General features: G+C 42.6%; 1 protein-coding gene across 3 annotated transcripts in view; it reads left to right on the top strand.

Moving 5' to 3' along the window:
* The window catches only part of ILDR2 (immunoglobulin like domain containing receptor 2), a 49,594-nt gene extending 47,269 nt beyond the window's left edge, over nucleotides 1-2,325 (top strand). For all 3 annotated transcript variants that reach the window (XM_064282898.1, XM_064282899.1, XM_003415216.3), the window contains 2 exons: nucleotides 272-932; nucleotides 2,290-2,325. In XM_064282898.1, the coding sequence (XP_064138968.1) occupies nucleotides 272-932; nucleotides 2,290-2,325 (697 nt within the window). The remainder of the gene's footprint in view (nucleotides 1-271; nucleotides 933-2,289) is intronic.
* The last annotated feature ends 21,910 nt before the right edge of the window (nucleotides 2,326-24,235 follow it).

Here is a 24,235-nt window from a genome sequence, read left to right as displayed (position 1 = left end):
ACACAACCTGATTTTGATCCTTAGCACAAACTCAAAAGGTAGTCACTTGCCCTCACTGTACTGAGATTATGGGGCCTGCGAGATGGTGACTTGCCCAAGATTATTCATGCAGCAAGGAGCAGCGCTGTGGCTCCAGCCGAGGTCTTCCGACCCAGGCCCAGAACACAGTGGGTCCCCTTACGCCCCAGCCTCAGCCCCCGGCCTGGCACCTGGCACGCGTTCCCTACACCAGTACTAACTGGTGGGCTGACCGTGACTCCTCTGCCCGCAGCCAGCAGCGCTCCAAATCCGAGATGCTGTCCCGGAAGAACTTCGCCACGGGGGTGCCGGCCGTGTCCATGGACGAGCTGGCGGCCTTCGCCGACTCCTACGGCCAGCGGCCCCGCAGGCCCGACGGCAACAGCCACGAGGCCCGGGGCGGGAGCCGCCTGGACCGCGCCGAGGCCCGGGCTCGCGGCGCCTTCTACCAGGACGGCTCCCTGGAGGAGTACTACGGGCCGAGGAGCCGCAGCCGCGAGCCCCTGACGGACGCCGAGCGCGCCTGGGCCCCCAGCCCCCCGCGCCGGCGGCCGGCCGACGACGCGCACCTGCCGCGCCTGGTGAGCCGCACGCCCAGCGTGGCGCCCAAGTACGACCACTCGTACCTGAGCAGCGTGCTGGAGCGCCCCAGCCGCGGGGGCAGCCTGGAGACGCCGTCCAAGCGGAGCACGCAGCTCAGCCAGCGCAGCGCCTCCTACTACGCCTGGTCGCCGCCGGCCACCTACGAGGCGGTGGGGGCGCCGCAGGCCGACGACGAAGACGACGCGCCCGAGGACCCGCTGCCTCCCTACAGCGAGCGCGAGCTGAGCCGGGGCCCGTCCTACCGCAGCCGCGACCTCCCCTACCACAGCAACTCGGAGAAGAGGAGGAAAAAGGAGCCCGCCAAGAAAACTGTGAGGCCCTGCCTGGCGCTGCTCCTTCAAGTGGGCTGAGGGGACGGCCAGGCAGGGTCGCCACCCAGGGTCTAGGGGCCCCGGGCAGGGCAGGGGGCCGGGGAGGCAGTGAGGACAGAGAGCAGAGTGGAGGGGGGGGGCTGAGATGCTAGGTTCCGGGGGGCTGGGCGGCGTGCTTTGGGAGAATTTGCCTGTGGAGGTTGTTTGCAACCTGGGTATATCCAGGGCTAGGTGAAGTAAGCAAGCATGGGACCCTGCAGGGTTGAAAGGGGGGCAGAAAGTAGACGGAAGGTGCGTAGATGGTTTTACAGAGAGTATTAGATAAAGGCCAGCTTTTAAAAGCATTTATGATTCCTGGCATCAGGGATTCTAGGTATTGTCACCACCAAAGGCCTTTAGCTGGGCTTCTGAGGTCTGTGCAAAATATTCTATGTGTGTTGTAGTGTATTTCCCCCTGGGGTGCGAGTTTGTAAGTTGCATCAGATTCCCAGGAGTCCAGAACCCAGAGGTTAGGAGCCACGGCTACTTACGGACTACTCACGTCTTTCCTCCTTTAATGCTGGTATTGAGGTGAACTGTGTACTGTACCCTGCTTATGTAAAGGAAACCTTTTGATCCCTGCCCAATTAATTGTCTGTTTTGTAAGCTCCTTATATAAACTTCACTGCTTTCTCTCCAAATGCCAAAGGCAGCCCACTCTATCCCTCTGCCCCCAAATGTGAACTCTGGACCCCAGAGAAATGTTGCGGGACGGTCACATCTGCCCACAGAGTGTCTCTGACCCCTGTGTGTCGGAGGCTGCTCTCCAATCACAACTGCATCTGCCTCCTCCTCAATTACCCAGCCTCCCCTGCTTTTTTTTTTCCTCCCATGATTCCAAGGTAGACATTTTCCTCAGTGTAATATGAGGGAAGGAACATGAATAGAAAAAAGGTTTTGCTGTTATCATTAATTTCTCCAAAGCAATTAAGAGCTTTTCATTGTTCCTTAAATAGAAAATTGACATGACTAGGGTGCTATGAGCAGGAAAGGAATTTTCAGGTGATTTGAGTGAGAATAGATTTATGGAGTGCCAGCCACACTTGCTGTCTGTGGAATTGCAAAGTTGTTGTTATCCCTAAGAAAGCGGGGAGTTATTCTCCAGCCATGGAACCAAGTTCTATCAGATTTATGTTGGCTTCAGCACCAACTGAGGCTCATTTGATAATAACCAAAAGCCTAATGAGATTTCCTAAGTGTTGGGGTGTGGTAGGCTCTGAAGAGGTTATAGACTCTGTCCAATGAACCATCTATTGTGTAGGTTGCTTTATTTAACTGACGTGTGGTTTAATGTTGGGCTCTTTCTGCTCTTCTTCAGAGTGACTTCCCAACCAGGATGTCCCTTGTGGTCTGATGTTTGCTTTCAAGACATGTCTCTGGATGACTAGAGATCAGAAGAAAACTACAAGGACAAGACACAAATCCAGGAGCCAGCAGACCCAGGACCATCTCTGGCCACTACTGGAAGATTTGCTGATTATCTGCTTTGGCAAGGGGTGGGAGGCAGCCTTTAAGGGAGGCTGATTCCAAACCTCAGTGTCCATCAGACTAGTTTGGGAAATCTATCAAGAAAACAACCTAAGTGTGAGAATATTCCCACATACAGTTTCTCACCCACAGAGTTTATCCTGCTCAATCTCTGTCCTTAGCTGAACCAGAATTCTTTTTTCTATTCCAAAAGGGAGTTAGATCTGGACCTCTAATTAGACTACTTATGCCTACACTATGTTTTTCCATACCTCCTGTGCTGTGCTCAGAGACAGAAGAATTTATTACTACTATTAGAAGAAGACCTTCTGCTGATAATGGAAGACCTTCCGCTGATAATGGAAGACAATGTCAAGGGAAAATATACCTTTTATACCCATAACTTCCCAGTCAGTGACTTGTTATACTATACTCAGAAGACCTTTGTTGAGCTCAGTGACAGTGACCTGCTGGACAATCACAGAAATGACGTTGATTTGTTGTTCTGAATGACAGTTCTAGAGTGGCTGGGACAAAATGAGAAAGCATAAGTTTTCGAAAAGCCATCTAAGTGGTATTTATTTTTTCATTCTGAAAACCTAAACTGATTTTTCTCTTTCTGCTGTAGACGTCAACATCCGAGTCTTGGCCATTAAGGGCTCTCCTCTTCTTCGTCCACTCTCCTGGACTTGCTATGGTTGGTGCCACTCTCCCACTGCACTCTGATTAGAATGTTGTCAGGTGCCTTTTGATAAATTCCTAAATTATACACATGAAAGAGAAGAGGGAGAGAAAAAAAAAAGAAGAAAGCAGTAATGCAAGATAGAGAAGAAAGAAAATTTAAGAGGAAAATAACATATGGTCTTATTATATTTTGAATGTGGGCCATTTTTCCCACAAGCACCACTCAGTCTTCTCCGGTTTTGTGCTTCACTTACCATGGGTTGTTTCAGCCATTCCAGTTCTGCCACTCCAGGACACCAAAGTTATGGAGCTTATATCTCTTGGTCTGACCAGGTTGCTGCTCTAGCTACTTTTGAGACATGAAAGATACTATCTCAGGAAGGAGCACTCTCCACCCCTACCCTTGCCTAAATAATAGATTTTTCCTAAATCCCCAAGCTAGATCTCTCTGGACTTTGTAATTTGTATAGATTGCAAAAATGGTAATCTATACAAACTCTTCCAGAACTTCTCGTCAAGAGATAGTCTTTTTCTCTACCCTTTGAATCTGGGGTTGGCCATGTGACTTGATTTGGTCAAAGGAACTATGGCAAATACCACATATGCAGAGACGTGAAAAGCTCTTGCCATGGGGCTTGTCCTGTCTTGCTGCTCTTGGGAACATTGCACATACCACCAGGCGAACAATCCTGGCCTATCCTACTGTATAATTTGAGAAAAAAGCCCAGTTACGCTCTTCACCCTAACTGATAGCCTATCAATTCAGATGATCACAGTAAGCTTAGCCAAGACCAACAGAAGAACTGCCTAGCTGAGCCCAGCCCAATTTGTTGACTCCTGTTCGAGGCGTGAGAAGTTGGTGCACTCATGTATTCATTTCCCTTCTAGGCAAAACTGACTTTCCCTTCTTGTCTCAGTGGTCAGCCCTGAATCCCTGACTCCAACCAATCCTGGGTGTCTCACAGCCTCCACTTTCTTCAACAGACTTTTGTTAAAGTTTTCTGCCCGCACTATTTTGACAGACACATGGTTGGGTTAAATCACTGGAAGACAATGATTCTTGACCTTGTTTTCCCCTACTCAGCATTGGTCCATTCCAAATCTGTGGATCCATGGACAAGCTCTGGAGCAAGTTTCTTCTTCAGCATATACTTGGTCTTCTCCTGAACCACCTGATTGGATATAGGCCCTATTCTCAGAGTACTATTCCACTAGTATACATTATACTTCATGGCATTTCCAAAAAGGTCCTACATGTGCAGTGAAATAAAGAAGAGGCTGGGTGAGGATCAGAAGGGATGAGTTGGTATCATTGCTGGGAGAGTGGCCTATCAAAGGACTTAGCAGTGGCTTTGGCCTGTCCCAGAGGGACCAGGAAGAGAGTTAAGTCCAGTGCTGGCACTCCCAAGGGCTGGAAGACACAAGCCATAATCCTGGTGCTGAGTTTTAATTGTCTCTTTGGCTCCTGAAAGCCTAGGTCTAGTCTGTTTGTTTGGGCCCCAATTCAGATGGGAAAGATGATAAAAAACACCATTTCTTAGTCACCAGCTTTGGATTTCCACTTGCTCAGGCAATTTTGGAGAATGTTGGGTAGCTGCAGTAGCTATTATCTTTAAATTGAGCACTGTGTCAGGCTTCTCACCACCAAAGAGCCCCATAGCACCAGCTGCAGAGACCAAAAATATTGCTCTTATTAGCAGGGAGCATGTATGATTTTGGTGAAGGTTGAGGGGAGCAATGGGAAAGAGTTGCTATAACTGGTAACCTACAATTCCAGAGACAGCAAAACTACAGACAACAAAAAATACAAAGACCATACAGGCTACTGGAATAACCTGGGGTTGGCCAGGTTGGCCTCTGTAGGGCTGGCTGCATAAATCACTCAGAATTCCAGCCCTACCACCGAGAAAGAAAACAGTCATTTCTGGGTAAGTGGACAGGAGACAGGCTAAGCAGAAAAGTAAAGGCAAAGCTGGCCATCATTGGCACCCCTACCTTTTTCCTACATGTCCTGCACAGGAAGCGTTTACACATGTTAGCTTCTTTCCTAGGTTTTATTGGGGTATAAAGTGAGTCTCGTATAAGGCATGGTCACTGCCCACTGGGATCCTGTAGTTTAATAGGGGAAATAAGACATGCCCAAGAAAGAATTAGGAGATTTTATTCATATAATATGAAATAGTGCTACAGATAAGGTACACTAAACCCAGAGAACTAAGGGTTTTTTAATTTAAATGGCGGTATTTTGATACCTAAGTGTTGTGTGTGTGTGTGTCCATCCATCACATTTGGAGAGGTGCTCAGTGATTTGAAAAGTCGATAGTTGAAAATCTAAACTTAAAAGAGATGAATTAGGATGTGGAGGGTTGAGAGGCAGAGGGCCCCAAAGGATGACGCATGAGCTGCTGTGTTTGCCTGTGAGTCACAGCTGAGTCAAGGACGTGCTGGAGGAGGGAGGCTGGATGTGGGCAGGAGGTGTCCCCTGGTAGATGAGCTGTTTCTTTAGGCTGTGAGTGGACTCATTAGAAAGCTGGGGGCGTTGTCCGTGAACCTGGTGGTATGTGTCAGCTGTTCTGCCCAAGGATGCTCACTAGGGAGCTCTGTGTTTGCTTCTCCAGGGCCTCCGTTCTTCAGTTTGAGCGTTGCTGCCCACCTTCACTGACCTAGGGTAGTGAGGGGATGATGATGGAGATGGTGGGCCTCTCTCTTATCTCCTTTCTCACGAGCCTCCCTCTGCACCAGCAGCAGAACTGTGCCCACTGGGGATTGGAAGGTGCTGCCACTCAAGCCTGAGTCAGTCCGTGCTGAGCACACCTAGCAACAACTGTAAATATTTCTATATAAAGTCCGCAACAACTTCATATAGGTCATCTGCTTAGACCTTAGGCAGCCTTGGAGAGAGGCTGAAGTAAGCTATTATTGTAACCCCCTCCCCCTCTTTTTTACAGATGGAAACCCATCACTGCCATTTGTGAAGTCACTGCCTAATTAGGTCTTAGACTCCTAACCTATAGATCTTTTCTGCTGGATCAGTTGATGCGCAGACTTGCCTAACCAAAACAATTGCTTGACTGCCGTTCTTAACAATGTCTCGTTGGGACCTACCTTGGAGATTGGTTGGGTGGGTCTGGACCAGGATTTGTACTTTCAATATGCATTTCAGGGAAGTCCCGTGATCAAATGCATTTGGGAAATGCTGCACCGACTATACCTCTGGTGTGTCCCAAAGAGCTGATCCTGGACTTTGGAATGTTTTTCTTCAGATGTCCTGGTAAGGCCTGTCTCACTCCCTTGGGGCTGGCAGTGGTGAGGCACCCAGAAGCCTGGCTGTGACACTGGTGACTGGCTCACCAGGGTCCAGTGGTAGAACTATGTAAGAAAAAAAGGAGATTTAGGAGCACCCCCCACGAGCCTGTTCTAGATGTTTCCATTCCTACATTAGTGATCTGTTGCGACAGTCAGATTAGAAAACAAGAATTACAGGTAATTTTCTCATTCCTTTGATGCGGTTCTGAACTTAGATCATGAATAGAAAGAAAAGAAACCCTTAGGGAAATGGCAAAATAAATGATTTTTTTTTAAAGCATTCAAATTATCAGCCAGGCTACTCAACACCCACTTCCACCTTAAAACCAAAAGTGGGGTGGGCCATAATAATAAAATCTGTAATAGAATAACAAAATCTACACTACATATTCTTCCAAAATCAGATTTGAATGCTCCCAGAATCTTTCAGGAGTTTGGAATTGGTTTATATATAGAAATTCAAAGTCACTAAGACAGGGGTCCAAGTATTTAAAATCCTAGGAGAAAAAAGTGCCTAGTTTTGTTTTTTTTTTCTGCCAGGATCCTACCTCCTAGCCACCTGGGAAGCTGATCAATGAAGCTCAGGGTAAGGGTTTTTTAACATCGGAGTGGAGCAAGGATTACGTTGAGCTACTTTGACAGCAGCCTGAATTTTAGCACTACCTGAGAGTGATAAGAAGGTTAATAATAATATTTGTATTATTTCTATAATGTATTTCTGTTTACAGATCTCTTTCACATGTATTGTCTCATCCTTGTAACAACCACTGTGATATAGATAGGGTGGATGTTGTGGTCCCATTATACAGAACATAAAACTGAGGTTGAAAAAGACTGAGTGATTTGCCGATAATCAAATGACTTTTAAAATTACAGAGCCAGGTCTTCTTAGTGTCTGTTAGGGTTCTTTCCAATTCCTACAGTATTGATGGGCCTGGGATCTGGGTGATTCTCTTCAGAGGTCAGGATCTGGTGGGAACTGTCTAGGACTTGATGCTCACTGATATCTCGTCAGTGGAAGGAGGCTAAGAAGACAGATGCTCTTGCTGGTTCACGCATCCGAGCACCAAATGCCAAGAGGGAGTCAGCTTTGCTCAAGGAGAATTTCATTTTCATTAGCTGTACGTGAAGGAGAAAGATGTGACAGTCTGCTTCCGTAAAGATGACAGCCTTGGAAACCCTATGGGGCAGTCCTACTCTGTCCTGTAGGGTCGCTGTGAGTCAGAATCTGCTCGATGGCACGCAACGACAACACTGTGAAGGAAAAAGTCTTTGAAAAAAATATGCTTCAGATTTGGAATTCCTTTTGAACAGAAAATTTTGAGCTAAATTACAAATTCATTGGGGCTTCGTTTTTTTGTGGGGGGAGGGGGAGGAGCTACTTAGAAGTGAAATACCTGGCATCTTTACTACATTTTGGAATGCTGGGGAGAACTAAGAGAGGCCAGATATAGGCAGAGACGAGCAAGGAGGGTGAGAAGGAGAAAAACTCAGAAGTTTAAAAGTTTTGTTAGAGTTTCTTGGTGGGTCTGGACACAAGGTAAGTGTGGTCTGACCCATTTCTTCTGGGAAAGTTAAAAGGGACAAAGAACTTTTCTCTTACCTTGACTTTACAGAAAAGCTGCTTTATTAACACAGGTATTAGACACTGCACCTTGAGAATTTTCCTTGTGAGAATAAAGAACAAGAGAATAGAAGAAACAGTGGGACAAAGAGGGTATCACATGTCTGCTTCATGCTAGTCACCTGCCCAGTTGTTTCTGTGCCTTGTCTGTGGCATCAAAACTAAAATTTTTGTATCATTCTTGGCCTTTTGTGTGTGTGTGTCGGATGTACAAAGTGAATTGTAATATTTTAAACTCTCTAAATAAAGCATTTTCACTTATGTTGGTTATCAGGAACTCATTTAATACAATTGTGGCTAATCGTGATCTGACATTAACTCAGTGGGAAAAAGAATCATACACTGCTCAGGTTGTTCTAAGTACTATGATGGAGGAATAAAATGCTGTGGGGTTATACGGGAGGCAGGTACTGACAGCATAGTGTATGTTTCTACAGGCTTTAATAAGCCTCAGCCTGGATAAATGTTGTTCCCATCCGCACTGCTGTCCACATTCAGGAGGAGATGAGGAGTAGGAAGGATGGCTGGGTGATGTGGTGGTACCTAGCTCATTTTCAAGAAGGCCACAAACATTTGCCTGCTAGGCATTACACTTGGAGAAGCAAGGAAGGAGGCTATTCATGGGAGTACATTTTAAGTTCTGGAGAAATTCCATAGCACCATAGTTAAGAGAAGGCAACTTAAAACCTTTGTTAGCCAAGGAAGTGGTAAGTACTTCAGGGAACTATTAATCTTCTCTTGATGACTAGGCCCTCTTTGGGGACTGTCAGATTTTGGGGTTCTGGATGAATGGAAAATCTGCTGATGAACATCTTTGCTTGAAGGTACTGGGCTGAATGTCTTTTTTTTTTTTTTTCTGGTAGTTAACTTCAAAATGTTACCGTGTAGATTTAAAGATAGAAAGACCCCAAAACATTTTCACTGATTACCGCCTCTGGACTTTCCACTCTTTTGCCCATTGTTTTAGTTATATCTTGGTTTGCAGCTCTATAAAATAGATATTTTTTTATGAAGTGATTTTTAGAATCACCCACGTTTTTCTTCATCTCTTTTCTTTCTACATCTCATATCTTCCTTTTGAAATATTTTTTTCCTGCTTTCTGAATTAAGTTTTCTTTTGACTGTCTTTGGTAGGATTCTTAATTAGTTTTTTGGTTCGTTTTTCAAGCTTTGTTCTTTTTTTCAACTGCATTCCCATTGCCGTCAATTCAATCCCGACTCACAGCAACCGTGTAGGACAGAGTAGAACTGCCCTATAGGGTTTCCAAGGCTGTATCTTCACGGTAGCAGACTGCCATATCCTTCACCTGAGGAGCAGCTGGTAGGTTTGAACCACTGATCTTTCACGTAGTAAACCCAGCACTTAACCACTGTGCCACCAGGACTCCAGAGCAAATTAGATTCGTATTTGGTAGTTTATACATAATTTCATGGCCTTGGTTTCATTCTCCGGAGTGTGTCAGCATTCTCCCCCTTTCCACCCTGGGTTCCCCATTTCCTTTCCTCTGATTTTCTATCCCTTTTTGCCTTCTCATCTCTGCTTTTGGGCAAACATTGCCCTTTTGATATCATATAATTGTTCTAAGGAACACGTTCCTCTTGGGTGCTATTTTTATTTTATGGGCTTGTGTTATTTGGCTGGAAGGTGGTCTCCGGGAATGGCTTCAGTACCAGGTCAGAAGGGTGTCTTAGGGCCATAGTCTCGGGGGTTCCCCCAGTCTCTGTCAGACCAGTAAGCCTGGCCTTTTTTGTGAATTTGATTTTTTGTTCTACAATTTTTCTCCCTCTCTGTCCAAGACCCTCTGTTGTGATCCCAGTCAGAGCAGTCGGTAGTGACAGCTGGGCACCATCTGATTCTTCTGGTCTCGAGGTCATGTAGGCTGTGGTTCATGTGGGCCATTAGTCCTCTGGACTAATTTCTTCCTTGAGTCTTTGGTTATCTTCACTCTCCTTTCCTCCAGATGGTAAGAGAGCAATAGTTGTGTCTTAGATGGCCACTTGAAAACTTTTAAGACCCTAGATGCTATTCACTAAAGTAGGATGCAGAACATTGTCTTTATGAATTTTGTTGTACCAATTGATGTAGATGTCCCCCAAGTCTATGGTCTTTTGTCTTCAAGCCTAGGAACTTCATTCCAGGAGTATTTGGTTATGTCTAAGAGGTTTCCCTGACTGTGCCCCTTATGTGCTCTATTGTCTATATTAATCTATGAGAACCACCTACAGTCATGTATTTAGAAATATCCATCACCAAGCCTGTATCTGCAGGTGGGTGTCTTCTCTTACACCCTTCCACACCCCTTGGCATACCTATCTACCTATGCATCCATTCATAAGTTATTCTTTGTTAATACTGTTGTTGCAGGATTGTCTATGCTATAGTAGTTACTGTGAAAAACCAAAAACCAAACCCACTGCCTTCAAGTGGATTCTGACTCATAGTGACCCTATAGGACAGGGTAGAACTGCCCCACAGGGTTTCCACAGAGCGGCTGGTGGATTCAAACTGCTGACCTTGTGGTTAGCAGCTGTAGCTCTTAACCACTATGCCATCAGAGTTTCTCTTTATTCTTGTGTTCCTCTCAGGGTCCTCTCTTGCCTTGGTCATGTTGTGCTGACTTCTCCCATATTGTGTATTGCCTTTCCCTTCACCAATATTAACGTTTTTTTTTTTTTTTTTCCTGTTTGGTAATTTTCTCTCCCTCCTGTTCCCATCTGTAGTAACCATCAAAGAATATGTTTTTCTGTGTGTAAACCTTTTGTTGTTACCTTATAATAGTGATCTCACACAATTTGTCGTTTTGTGATTGACTTGTTTCACTCAGCGTAATGTCCTCCAAATTCAACCATGTCATGAGATGCTTGGCAGATCTGTCATTATTCATTATCCTTGCATAGTATTCCATTGTCTGTATGTAACACAGTTTGTTAATCCATTCATCTGTTGATGGGCACTCAGGTGGGTTCCATCTTTTTGCTGTTGTGAATAACACTGCAAAGAGCATGGGTCTGCATATGTCTATTTGTATCATGGCTCTTATTTCTTTAGGGTATATACCTAGGAGTGGGAATGCTGGATCATATGGCATTTCTGGAAACGCTGGTGGGGTAGTGATTAAGTGCTACAGCTGCTAACTAAAAGGTTGGCAGTTCAGATCTGCCAGGTGATCCTTGGAAACTCTATGGGGCAGTTCTACTTTGTTCTATAGGGTCACTATGAGTTGGAATTGACTCGACAGCAACGGGTTTTGTTTTTTGTCTTTTTTTTTTTATGGCATTCCTATTTCTAGCTTTTTGAGGAAGTGCTGTATCATTTTCCATAGTAGTTGTGCCATTTTACATTCCCACCAACAGTGTACAAGTGTTCCAATCTCTCAACAACCTTGCCAACATTTATTTTCTGTTTTTTTTATTAGTGCCAGTAATGTTGGGACGAGATGGTATGTCATTGTAGTTTTGATTTGCATTTCTCTAGTTGCTAATGATCATGAGTATGTATTTCTTCATATGATTATTAGCTCCCTGAATGTCTTCTTTGGCAAAGTGTCTGTTCATATCCTTTGCCCATTTTTTAATTGGGTTATTTGACTTTTCATTGTTGAGGTGATGAAGTTTTCTATATATTTTAGAGATTAGACCCTTGTTAGGTATGTTGAGGCCAAAATTTTTTCCCAGTCTCTAGGTTTTCTTTTTACTCTCTTGGAGAAGTCTTTTGTTGAGCATAAGTGATTTTTTAGCAGTCTCATTTATCTGGTTCATTTTCTGCCATGTGTGCATTTTTTATTATATTTGGTATCCTATTTATGCCATAGGGTGCCTAGTGTTGTCCCTGTTTTTTCATCCATGATCTTTATAGTTTTAGGTTTATATTTAGGTCTTTGATACATTTTGAGTTAGTGATTGTGTATGGTGTGAGGCGTGGGTCCTGTTTCATTTTTCTACAGGTAGATACCCAATTTTGCCAGCACCATTTGTTGAAGAGGCTGACTCTTCCCCATTTAACGGACTTTGGTCCTTTGTCGAAGATCAGCTGTCCATCAGATCAGCTGGGTTCTCAAATCTGTTCCATTGGTCTATGTGTCTGTCGTTGTACCAGTACCAGGCTATTTTGACTACTGTGGCTGTATAGTAGGTTCTGAGATCAGGTGGTGTGAGGCCTCCTACTTCGCTCTTTTTTAATAATGCTTTACTTATTTGGGGCCTCTTTCTGTTCCATATAAAGTTAGTGATTAGTTTTTCCATCTTGTTGAAGAATGCTGTTGGTATTTGGATCAGGATTGCATTATACCTGTATATTGCTTTGGGTAGGACTGACATTTTCAGTGTTAAGTTTTCCTATCCAAGAGCATGGTATGTTTTTTCATTTATATAGGTCTCTTTTTGTTTCTTGCAGTAGTGTTTTGCAGTTTTCTTTGTGTAAGTCTTTTATGTCCTTGGTTAGATTTATTCCTAAATATTTTATCTTTGGGGGGGCTATTGTAAATGGTATTGTTTTCCTATTTCCTTTTCAAAGTTTTCTTTGTTGATGTAGAGGAATTCAACTGATTTTTCTAAGTTGATCTTGTATCCTGCTACGTTGCTGAATCCTGCTATTAGTTACAGTAGCTTTCTTGTAGCATCTTTGGGATTATCTATGCATAGGATTATATCATCTGTGAATAGGAATAGTTTTACTTCTCCCTTACCACTTGGAATGCCCTTTATTTCCTTTTCTTGTCTTATTGCTCTAACTAGGACTTACAATGTTGAATAAGAGTGGTGATAATGGGTATTCTTTTCTCTCTCCATTGAAGATAATATTGGCTGTTGGTTTTGTATAAATACCTTTTATTATGTGGAGGAATTTCCCTTCTATTCCTATTTTGCTGAGAGTTTTTATCAGGAATGGGTGTCAGACCTTATCAGATGCCTTTTCTAAGTTGACTGAAATGATCATGTGATTCTTTTCCTTTGTTTTATTTATGCTGTGGATTATGTTGGTTGATTTTCTAATGTTGAACCATCTTTGCATGTCTGATTTGAATCCCACTTGATCAGGATGTATTATTTTGTTGATATGCTATTGAATTCTATTGCCAAGGATTTTGTTGAGATTTTTTATGGCTATATTTATGAAGGATATTGGTCTGTAGTTTTCCTTTTTTAGTGATTTATTTGTCTGTTTTGGTATCAGGGTTATGCTGTCTTCATAGAATGAATCTGGGAGTCTTCTTTCCTATTCTATGTTCTGGAATAGTTTGAGTAGAATTGGTGTCAACTTTTCTCTGAATGTTTGGTAGAATTCTTCAGTGAAGCTCTTCGGGCTGGGGCTTTTTTTGTTGGAAGTTTTTTTGTTTTGTTTTTTATGACCTCTTTGATTTTCTCTTTTCTTTTGGGTCTGTTTAATTTTTCTACCTCAGTTTGTGTTAATTTAGGTAGGTACTATGTTTCTAGAAATTTGTCCACTTCTACTAAGTTTTCAAATTCGTTGGAGTACAATTTTTCATCATATTCTGTTATGACCCTTTTTATTTCAGTTAGTTCTGTTGTAATGTCACCATCTCATTTCTTATTCGAGTTATTTGCATCTTCTGTTTTGCTTTTGTCAGTTTGAATAGTGGTTTTCAATTTTATTGATCCTTTCAAAGAACCAGCTTTTAGTCGTGTTGATTCTATTGTTTTTCTGTTCTCTGTTTCGTTTATTTCTGCTCTAATTTTTATTATTTTGTTTCTTCTGACAACTGTGGGCTTCTTTTGAGCTCTCTTTCTAATCTAGTTGTTCAAGTTTTAGGGTTAATGTTTAGATTTTTGCCCTTTTTTTTGGTGTTTATTGCTATAAATTGACCTCTAAGCACTGCTTTCATTGAGTCTCAAAAGTTTTGGTAAGTTGTGTTTTCATTCTAGGGATTTTTTTTTTTTAATTTCATCTTTGATTTCTTCTATTATCTAGTGGTTTTTAAGCAGGTGTTACTCAATTTCCATGTATTGGATTTTTTTTTCCCTTTGTTCTTCCTGTTATTGGTTTCTGCTTTAATAGCACTGTGATTAGAGAAGATACTTTGTGTTGTTTTGATGTTTTTGAATTTGTTGAGGCTTGCTTTGTGGCCTAAAATATGGTCTGTTCTACAGAATGGTCCGTGATCGTTGGAGAAGAATGTGTGCTTTGCCACTGTTGGGTGAAGTGTTCTGTATATGTCTATGAGGTTGAGTGCATTGACCGTGGTATTTAGATTTTCTGTGTCTTTGTTGAGTTTCTTCCTAGTTGTTCTGTCCTCCACTGAGAAAGTGTCTGTTTAACTTTTCAGCCCTGTTAGAGTTTGTTTTATGTATTTTGAAGCTCTGTCATTGGGTGTGTATATATTTATTATGGTTATGTCCTCTTGGTGGATTGACACTTTAGTCATTATATAATGTCCTTCCTTGTCTTTTATGCTGGATTTTGCCTTAAAGTCTATTTTACTGGAGATTACGATTGCCACTCCTGCTGTTTTTGGTTGTTTGCTTGATATATCTTTTTCCATCCTTTAAATTTTAGTTTATTCATACAAAAATCAGTTGGATTCCTCTACACTAACAAAAAGAACATGGAAGAGGAAATCACAAAATCAATACCATTTGCAGTAGCCCACAAGAAGATAAAATACTTAGGAATAAATCTTACCAGAGACGTAAAAGACCTATACAAAGAAAACTATAAGACACTACTGCAAGAAACCAAAAGAGACCTACATAAGTGGAAAACATATCTTGCTCATGGATAGGAAGACTTAACATTGTAAAAATGTCTGTTCTACCAAAAGTGATCCATATAGATACAATGCAATTCCAATACAAATTCCAACGTCTTTTTTTTAAGGAGATGGATAAACAAATCACCAACTTCATATGGAAGGCAAAGTGGCCCCAGATAACCAAAGCATTACTGAAAAAGAAGAAAGGAGGAGGCCTCACACTGCCTGATTTTAGAACGTATTATGCCATCACAGTAGTCAAAACAACCTGGTACTGGTACAACAACAGATACATAGCCCAATGGAACAGAATTGAGAATCCACACATAAATCCATCCACCTATGAGCAGCCAATATTTGACAAAGGCCCAAAGTCATTTAAATGGGGAAAAGACAGTCTCTTTAACAGATGGTATTGGCATAACTGGATATCCATCTGCAAAAAAATGAAACAAGACCCATACCTCACACCATGCACAAAAACGAACTCAAAATGGATCAAAGACCTAAGTATAAAATCTAAAATGGTGAAGATCATGGAAGAAAAAACAGAGACAACACTAGGAGCCCTAATATATGGCATAAACAGTATACAAAACATTACTAATAATGCACTAACACCAGAAGAGAAGCTAGATAACTGAGAGCTCCTAAAAATCAAACACGTATCCTCATCCAAAGACTTTACCAAAAGAGTAAACAGATTACCTACAGACTGGGAAGAAGTTTTTAGCTATGACATTTCCAATCAGCATCCGATCTCTAAAATCTACATGATACTGCAAAAACTCAGCAAAGAAAAGACAAATAACCCAATTAAAACATGGGCAAAAGATATGAACAGACACTTCTCTAAAGAAGACATTCAGGGAGCTAACAGATACATGAGGAAATGCTCATGATCATTAGCCATTAGAGAAATGCAAATAAAAACTACGATGAGATTCCATCTCACTCCAACAAGGCTGCCATGAATCCAAAAAACACAAAATAATAAACGTTGGAGAGGTTGTGGAAAGACTGCAATATTTCTATACTGCTAGTTGGAATGTAAAATGGTACAACCCCTTTGGAAATTGATTTGGCACTTCCTTAAAAAGCTAGAAATAGAACTACCATACAATCCACTTTTTGGAATATATCCTAGAGAAATAAGAGCCTTTACACAAACAGATATATGCACACCCATGTTCATTGCAGGACTGTTAATAACAGCAAAAAGATGGAAGCAACCAATGTGTCCATCAACGGGTGAATGGATAAGTAAATTGTGGTATAGTCGCACAATGGAATACTATGCATCGATAAAGAACCATGATGAATCCCTGAAACATTTTGTAACATGGAGGAATCTGGAAGGCATTATGTTGAGTGAAATTAGTCAGTTGCAAAAGGACAAATGTTGTATGGGACCATTATTATAAGAACTCGAGAAATAGTTTAAACAGAAGAAAATATTCTTTGATGGTTACAAGAGTGGTGAGGGAGGGAAGAAGTAATTAGATAGTAGACAAGAACTATTTTATGTGAAGGGAAAGACAACACACAATACAGGAGAGGTCAGCCCAACTGGACTAGACCAAAAGCAGTTTCCTGAATAAACCAAATGCTTTGAAGGCCAGAGTAGCAAGGTGGGGGTTTGTGGGCCGTGGTTTCAGGGGACAATTCGCATAATAAAATCTATTAAGAAAACATTCCTCATCCCACTTTGGAGAGTGGTGTCTGGGGTCTTAAACACTAGCAAGTGGCTATGTAAGATGCATCATTTGGTCTCAACCCACCCGGAGCAAAGGAGAATGAAGAACACCAAGGAAACAAGGTAATTCCGAGCCCAAGAGACAGAAAAGGCCACATTAACCAGAGACTACATCAGTCTGAGACCAAAAGAACTAGATGGTGCCTGGCTACAACTGATGACTGCCCTGACAGGGAACACAACAGAGAACCCCTGAGGAAGCAGGAGAGCAGTGGGATGCAGAGCTCAAATTCTCGTAAAAAGACCAGACTTAATGGTCTGAGACTAGAAGGACCCATAGGTCATGGTCCCCAGACCTTCTGTCAGCCCAAGATAGGAACCATTCCCAAAGCCAACTCCTCAGACAGGGATTGGACTGGACTATTGGACAGAGAGTGATACTGGTGAGGAGTGGGCTTCTTGGTTCAAGTAGACACAGGAGACTATGTGGGCAGCTGCTGTATGGAGGGTAGATGAGAAGACAGAGGGGGTCAGAAGCTGGCCAAATGGACATGGAAATAGAGGGTAGAGAGAAGGATTGTGCTGTTTGATTAGGCAGAGAGCAACTAGGAATATATAGCAAGGTGTATATAAATTTTTGTATGAGAGACTGACTTGATTTGTAAACTTTCACCTAAAGCACAATAAAAATTAAAAAAAAAAAACATGTCTTTGTACCTAAGGTATGTCTCTAGTAGACAGCGTATCTATCTATGGGTCATTTTTTTTTAATCCATTCTGCCACTCTTAGTCTTTACTAGTGCATTTAGGCCATTTACATTCAGTGTGATTATCAATAGATATGAGTTTTTTGACATAATTTTGTTATGATTTCTTTTGAGGTGTTGATTTCTTCGTTTCACTTAATTTTCTGTGCTGAATTATTTTTGATTATGGGTTTTATTTTCATTTCCTTCATTGTTGGTTTTGTGTGTATGGAGTCTTTATGATTTTCTTCTTTTATCGTTTGATGAGTAAATTTGTTAGCTTTCTTTGTGATTACCCTGAAATTTACCTTTATCTTCCTAAGTTTAAAGCAATCATCTATTTCTTGATGTTGCCTTGAGTTCCTCTCCATATAGAAGTTTTAAACCTATACACTTTATTCCCCCTTTATGTTTTGCAGTGATCATCAGTTATAGACTGATGTCTTTGGTTCCGTTTTCCTTTTTTAGCTTTATTTTTCAGAGTTCTTTATCTGGGTTGATATCTGGCTGATGTTTTCACGTGTTTTAATCCCAGATTGTTGTCTGGTGTTTTCTGTCCAGAGGACTCCCTGTAGCATTTCTTGTAAGTTTGGTCTGGCTTTTACAAATTCTCTTAATGTCTGTTTATCTGGAAATGTCCTAATTTCACCATCATATTTGAGGGATAATTTTGCTGGATGTATAATTCTTTGTTGGCAGTTTTTTTTTCTTTCTTTCTTTCTAGGTTTTATATACTTCATCCCATTGCCTTCTTTCCTGTGTGGTTTCTGCTGAGTAATCAGAGCTTAACCTTATCAGTGCCCTTCTGTAGGTGATCTTTCATTTCTCCTGAGCTGCCTTCAGAATTGTTTCTTTGCCTATGGTTTTGGAAAGTTTGATTATGATATGTTTTAGTGTTCTTCTTTTGGGATCTATCCTGTATGGAGTTTGTCGTGCCTCTTGGATGGTTATCTTCTTGTCTTTTGTGAAATTAGAGAAGTTTTCAGTCAGCAAATCTTCAACCATTCTGTCTGTGCTTTTTGTTGTCTCCCCCCATTCTGGGATTCTGATCACGCATAAATTATCCCTCTTGATAGTGTCTCACAAAATAATCAAGGGATTTGTCTTCTATTCCACTGATCCTGTCTTCCATTGTTTTGATTCTACTCCTGTAACTTTCCATTGATTTGTCTATTTCTGAAATTTTGTTGTTAAGCTTCTGGATTTCTAGTTGCTGTTTTTGTATGGTTTCCAGTGGTCTATTTATTTTGCTCTTGTATTGTTTTCCTGAATTCTCCTAGCATTTTGTCTGTGATTTCCTTGGCTTTGTCTGTGTTTTCCTTGATTCCTTTGAGGACCCTACACATAAGTGTTCTGAATTCCTTATCAGGTAACTCCACTACCTTTTTTTTCCCCAGGGAGTGTCTTAGGCTGGTTTCTCAAAGGGAGCAAAATCAGTGAAGCATGTGTGTGTGTGTATATATAAGCGTGTATATATATATATATATATATATACACATACATACATACATACATACACACACACATATATACATATGTATGGGCCCTGGTGACACAGTAGTTAAGAGCTACATCTGCTAACCAAAAAGCTGGCAGTTCAAATCCACCAACCATTCCTTGGAAACCCTATGGGGCAGTTTTACTGTATCCTATACGGTCACTATGAGTCTGAATCGAATTAATGGCAATGGGTTTGGTTTTATATATACATACATATATGTACGTGTTTGTCAGTTTGTCATACTGTGGGGGCTTGTGTGTTGCTGTGATACTGGAAGCTATGCCACCGGTATTCAGATACCACCAGGGTCAACCATAAAGGACAGGTTTTAGCTGAGCTTCCAGACTAAGACAGACTAGGAAGAAGGACCCGGCAGTTTACTTCTGAAAAGCATTAGCCAGTGAAATCCTTATGAATAGCAGTGGAACGTTGTCTGATATAGTGCTGGAAGATGAGCCCCCCAGGTTGGAAGGCACTCAAAAGATGACTGGGGAAGAGCTGCCTCCTCAAAGTAGAGTCAACCTCAATAATGTGGATGGAGTAAAGCTTTCGGGACCTTCATTTGCTGATGTGGCATGACTCAAAATGAGAAGAAACAGCTGCAAACATCCATTAATAATCGGAACCTGGAATGTACAAAGTATGAATCTAGGAAAATTGGAAACCATCAAAAATGAAATGGAACACATAAACATCGATACCCTAGGCATTAGTGAGCTGAAACGGACGGGTATCAGCCATTTTGAATTGGACAATCATATAGTCTACTATGCTGAGAATGACAACTTGAAGAGAAATGGTGTTGTATTCATCATCAAAAAGAATGTTTCAAGATCTATCCTGAAGTACAATGCTGTCAGTGATAGGATAATATCCATACGCCTACGAGGAAGACCAGTTAATACCACTATTATTCAAATTTATGCACCAACCATTAGGGCCAAAGATGAAGAAATAGAAGATTTTTATCAGCTGCTACAGTCTGAAATTAATCGAACATGCAATCAAGATGCATTGATAATTACTGGCGATTGGAAAGCAAAAGTTGGAAACAAAGAAGGAACAGTAGTAGGAAAATATGGCCTTGGTGATAGAAACAATGCCGGAGATCAAATGATAGAATTTTGCAAGATTAACAACTTCTTCATTGCAAATACCTTCTTTCACCAACATAAACGGCAACTATACACATGGACCTCGCCAGATGGAACACACAGAAATCAAATTGACTACATCTGTGGAAAGAGATGATGGAAAAGCTCGATATCATCAGTCAGAATGAGCCCAGGGGCCGACTGTGGAACAGACCATCAATTGCTCATATGCAAGTTCAAGCTGAAACTGAAGAAAATCAGAGCAAGTCCACTGACCTTGACTATATCCCACCTGAATTTAGAGACCATCTCAAGAATAGATTTGATGCACTGAATGCTAGTAACCAAAGACCAGATGAGTTGTGGAATGACATCAAGGACATCATCCATGAAGAAAGCAAGAGGTCACTGAAAAGACAGGAAAGAAAGAAAAGACCAAGATGGATGTCAGAGGAGACTCTGAAACTTGCTCTTGAGTGTCGAGCAGCTAAAGCAAAAAGAAGAATTGATGAAGTAAAAGAACTGAAGATTTCTAAAGGGCCTCTCGAGAAGACAAAGTAAAGTATTATAATGACATGTGCAAAGAGCTGGAGATGGAAAACCAAAAGGGAAGTACACGCTCGGCGTTTCTCCAGCTGAAAGAACTGAAGAAAAAATTCAAGCCTCGAGTTGCAATAGTGAAAGATTCCATGGGGAATATATTAAACGATGCAGGAAGCATCAAAAGAAGATGGAGGGAATACACAGAGTCATTATACCAAAAAGAATTAGTCGAGATTCAACCATTTCACAGAGGTGGCATATGGTCAGGAACTGATGGTACTGAAGGAAGAAGTCCAAACTGCTCTGAAGGCATTGGCGAAAAACAAGGCTCCAGGAATTGATGGAATATCCATTGAGATGCTTCAACAAACAGATGTAGCGCTGGAGGTGCTCACTCGCCTATGCCAAGAAATATGGAAGACAGCTTCCTGGCCAACTGAATGGAAAAGATCCATATTTATGCCTATTCCCAAGAAAGGTGATCCAACCGAATGTGGAAATTATAGAACAATATCATTAATATCGCACGCAAGCAATATTCTGCTGAAGATCATTCAAAAACGGCTCCAGTAGTATATCGACAGGGAACTGCCAGAAATTCAGGCCGGTTTCAGAGGAGGATGTGGAACCAGGGATATCATTGCTGATGTCAGATGGATCCTGGCTGAAAGCAGAGAATACCAGAATGATGCTTGACTGTGTTTCATTGAAATGTAAAGGCATTCGACTGTGTGGATCATAACAAACTATGGATAACACTGTGAAGAATGGGAATTCCAAAACACTTAATTGAGCTCATGAGGAACTTTTACATAGATCAAGAGGCAGTTGTTAGGACAGAACAAGGAGATACTGATTGGTTTAAAGTCAGGAAAGGTGTGTGTCAGGGTTGTATTCTTTCACCATACCTATTCAATCTGTATGCTGAACAAATAATACGAGAAGCTGGACTATATGAAGAAGAATGGGGCATCAGGATTGGAGGAAGACTCATGAAGAACCCGCGTTATGCAGATGACACAAACTTGCTTGCTGAAAGTGAAGAGGACTTGAAGCACTTACTAATGAAGATCAAAGACCACAGCCTTCAGTATGGATTGCACCTCAACATAAAGAAAACAAAAATCCTCACAACTGGACCAATGAGCAACATCATGATAAACAGAGAAAAGATTGAAGTTGTCAAGGATTTTATTTTACTTGGATCCACAATCAATAGCCATGGAAGCAGCAGTCAAGAAATCAAAAGATGCATTGCATTGGGCAAATCTGCTGCAAAGGATCTCTTCAAAGTGTTGAAGAGCAAAGATGTCACCCTGAAGACTAAGGTGCACCTGACCCAAGCCATGGTATTTTCAATCACATCATATGCATGTGAAAGCTGGACAATGAATAAGGAAGACCGAAGAAGAGTTGATGCCTTTGAATTGTGGTGTTGGCAAAGAATATTGAATATACCATGAACTGCCAAAAGAAGGAACAAATCTGTCTTGGAGGAAGTACGGCCAGAATGCTCCTTAGAGGCAAGGATGGCGAAACTGCGTCTTACATACTTTTGACATGTTGTCAGCGGGGATCACTCTCTGGAGAAGGACATCATGCTTGGCAGAGTACAGGGCCAGTGGAAAAGAGGAAGACTCTCAATGAGGTGGATTGACACAGTGGCTGCAACAATGAGCTCAAGCATGGCAATGATTGTAAGGACGGCACAGGACCAGACAGTGCTTCGTTCTGTTGTGCATAGGGTCGCTATGAGTCAGAACCAACTCGACGGCACCTAACAAGAACAACATACATATATATAGATATATATGGTTTGGTTATATATATATGGAAACCCTGATGCCGTAGTGGTTGAGAGCTGAGGCTGCTAACCAAAAGGTCCAAAGTTTGAATCTACCAGGCGCTCCTTGGAAACCCCATCGGGGAGTTCTAGTCTGTCCTATAGGGTTGCTGTGAGTCGGAATCAACTCGACAGTAACGGGTACGGGTGTATATATATATATATGTTTATATATATAATAGAGGTAGAGATTTATCTCAAGGAAATAGCTCACATGGTTGTAGAGGCTGGAAAGTCCCAAGTCCATGAGTCAGGCATCAGGCATGAGGCTGGAGGCTTCTCCTGGCTCACATAGCTACAGGGGGTGATGAACCCAAGATCCACAAGTCACATAGCAGGCTGGTGGCTCAAGGCTGCAAAGGCTGACAAATCCAAGTTCAGCTGGTAAAATGGCAGGCTTCTGGCCCAAGTCCCAAGAACTGGAGGTCAGATGCTGATGAGCTGAATGTAGGATCCAGAGCAGAGCAAGAGCCAGCAAGTTTTGTCAGAGAGTCCACATATATTGAATGCAGGCCACACCCCCAAGGTAACTCCCTTTCAACTGATCATCTAGTCATAGCAGATCTCATCATGAAGGTGATTACATTATATCAGATTTCATCAGGGAGGCGATTACATCATTACACAACTGCCAAACTACATTATATCTGCTAAACCACTGAGAATCATAGCCCAGCCAAGTGGACACACAATCTTAACCATCACAGGGAGGTTTTCTGGTTCTTTGTTTTGGTCACTTGCTGGGGCCACCTTGCCTGCTTCTTTAGGTGGTTCGATATTGTTTCTTGTCTCCAGGACATTAAGGGGTTATTATATTTTAAATGTATAATTGTTTGCTGGGTCCTGTTTTATTGTTTGGTTTTGTTTTGATGATTCCTAACAGGCATGGTGGTATAGTGGTTAGGAACTCAGCTGCTAATCAAAAGGTTGGCAGTTAGAATCCATGAGCTGCTCCTTGGAGACCCTATGGGGCAGTTCTACTCTGTCCTATAGGGTCACCATGAATCAGAATTGACTAAACAGTAATGGGTTTGGTTTGGTTTTTTAGCAAGAGTGGCTGGTGTGGTGCAGAACTGGCCATGCTGGAGTGCTTCCTACCTGTCTCCAGGTGAGTGGGGCAGTGGGTAGGTGTGGGAGCTCAGGTCTCTGTTTACTAGCCTTGCAGGGCAGCTCAGGGTGGATTGCTCTGGGTTTGGCCTCCATCTGTCTTTGGTTTGGTGGTGGAGTGGAGAGTGGTGCTCTCTCTGCAAGTAGAGCAGCAGGTGTGGTGGGTGTGGCAGGCGAGGGAGGAATGGTTGGGGTGGAGGTGTGAGTGTGGGGGTGGTGAATGGACTCATGCACAGTCATGCTACTTCTGCCTATTCCTGGGTGGGGGGAGGTAGGAAGAAAGGGCTGGCGGATGTGTTTTCAGTTGCTCCTGCATCCACCTCTCTGTGGGCGGGGAGAGGGAGGAAGGTGCAGCGGGCAAATACGTAGGCACTCGCCCTGCTTCCATCTCATGCTGGGCAGAGGAAGGGAGCAAAGGGCCTGGTGGGGGAGAGGGAAGGATGCACAGCCAAGTCTCTGCCCCTCAGTGGATGTGTTCCCCGTCACATTGCTTCCACCTCACACCGAGTGGGGAGAGGGAGGAAGCGGCAGTGGGGAGATGCATGTGCAGTCATGACACCTCTGCCTCTCTCGGTGGGGAGGAACACTCAGCAGATGGACATGCACGCAGTGGCACCACCTTCTCATGCTGGGTGGGAGGATTGAGGAAGGGGTGACGGGGAGGGGTGCATGCACAGTTGCATCTCGTCTCCCCTCACTGGGTGGAGGGAAGAGTGAGCAACAGGTGGGCTCACTTGCTGTCTCGCCACTGCTACCCACCACTGGGCCACTGGGGTGTAGGCAGTTGGTGGGCACGTGCATGGGGGCACTCTTCGTTCCACTTGTCATGTGGACAAGGGGAGGTAGTGGACGAGGTAGGGTGGGATAGAGGGGAAGAGGAAAGACTCATGAATCCCCAGTTAGGCCAGGCAGTAGGAGCCTGGGACCCTCTGCTGCCTCTGAT

The sequence above is a fragment of the Loxodonta africana genome, chromosome 3 (genome assembly GCF_030014295.1).
Source record: "Loxodonta africana isolate mLoxAfr1 chromosome 3, mLoxAfr1.hap2, whole genome shotgun sequence".
Classification (NCBI taxonomy): Eukaryota; Metazoa; Chordata; class Mammalia; order Proboscidea; family Elephantidae; genus Loxodonta; species Loxodonta africana.
The sequence above is the reverse complement of the archived record's forward strand: the minus strand, read 5'-3'. Positions and strand labels throughout refer to the sequence as shown.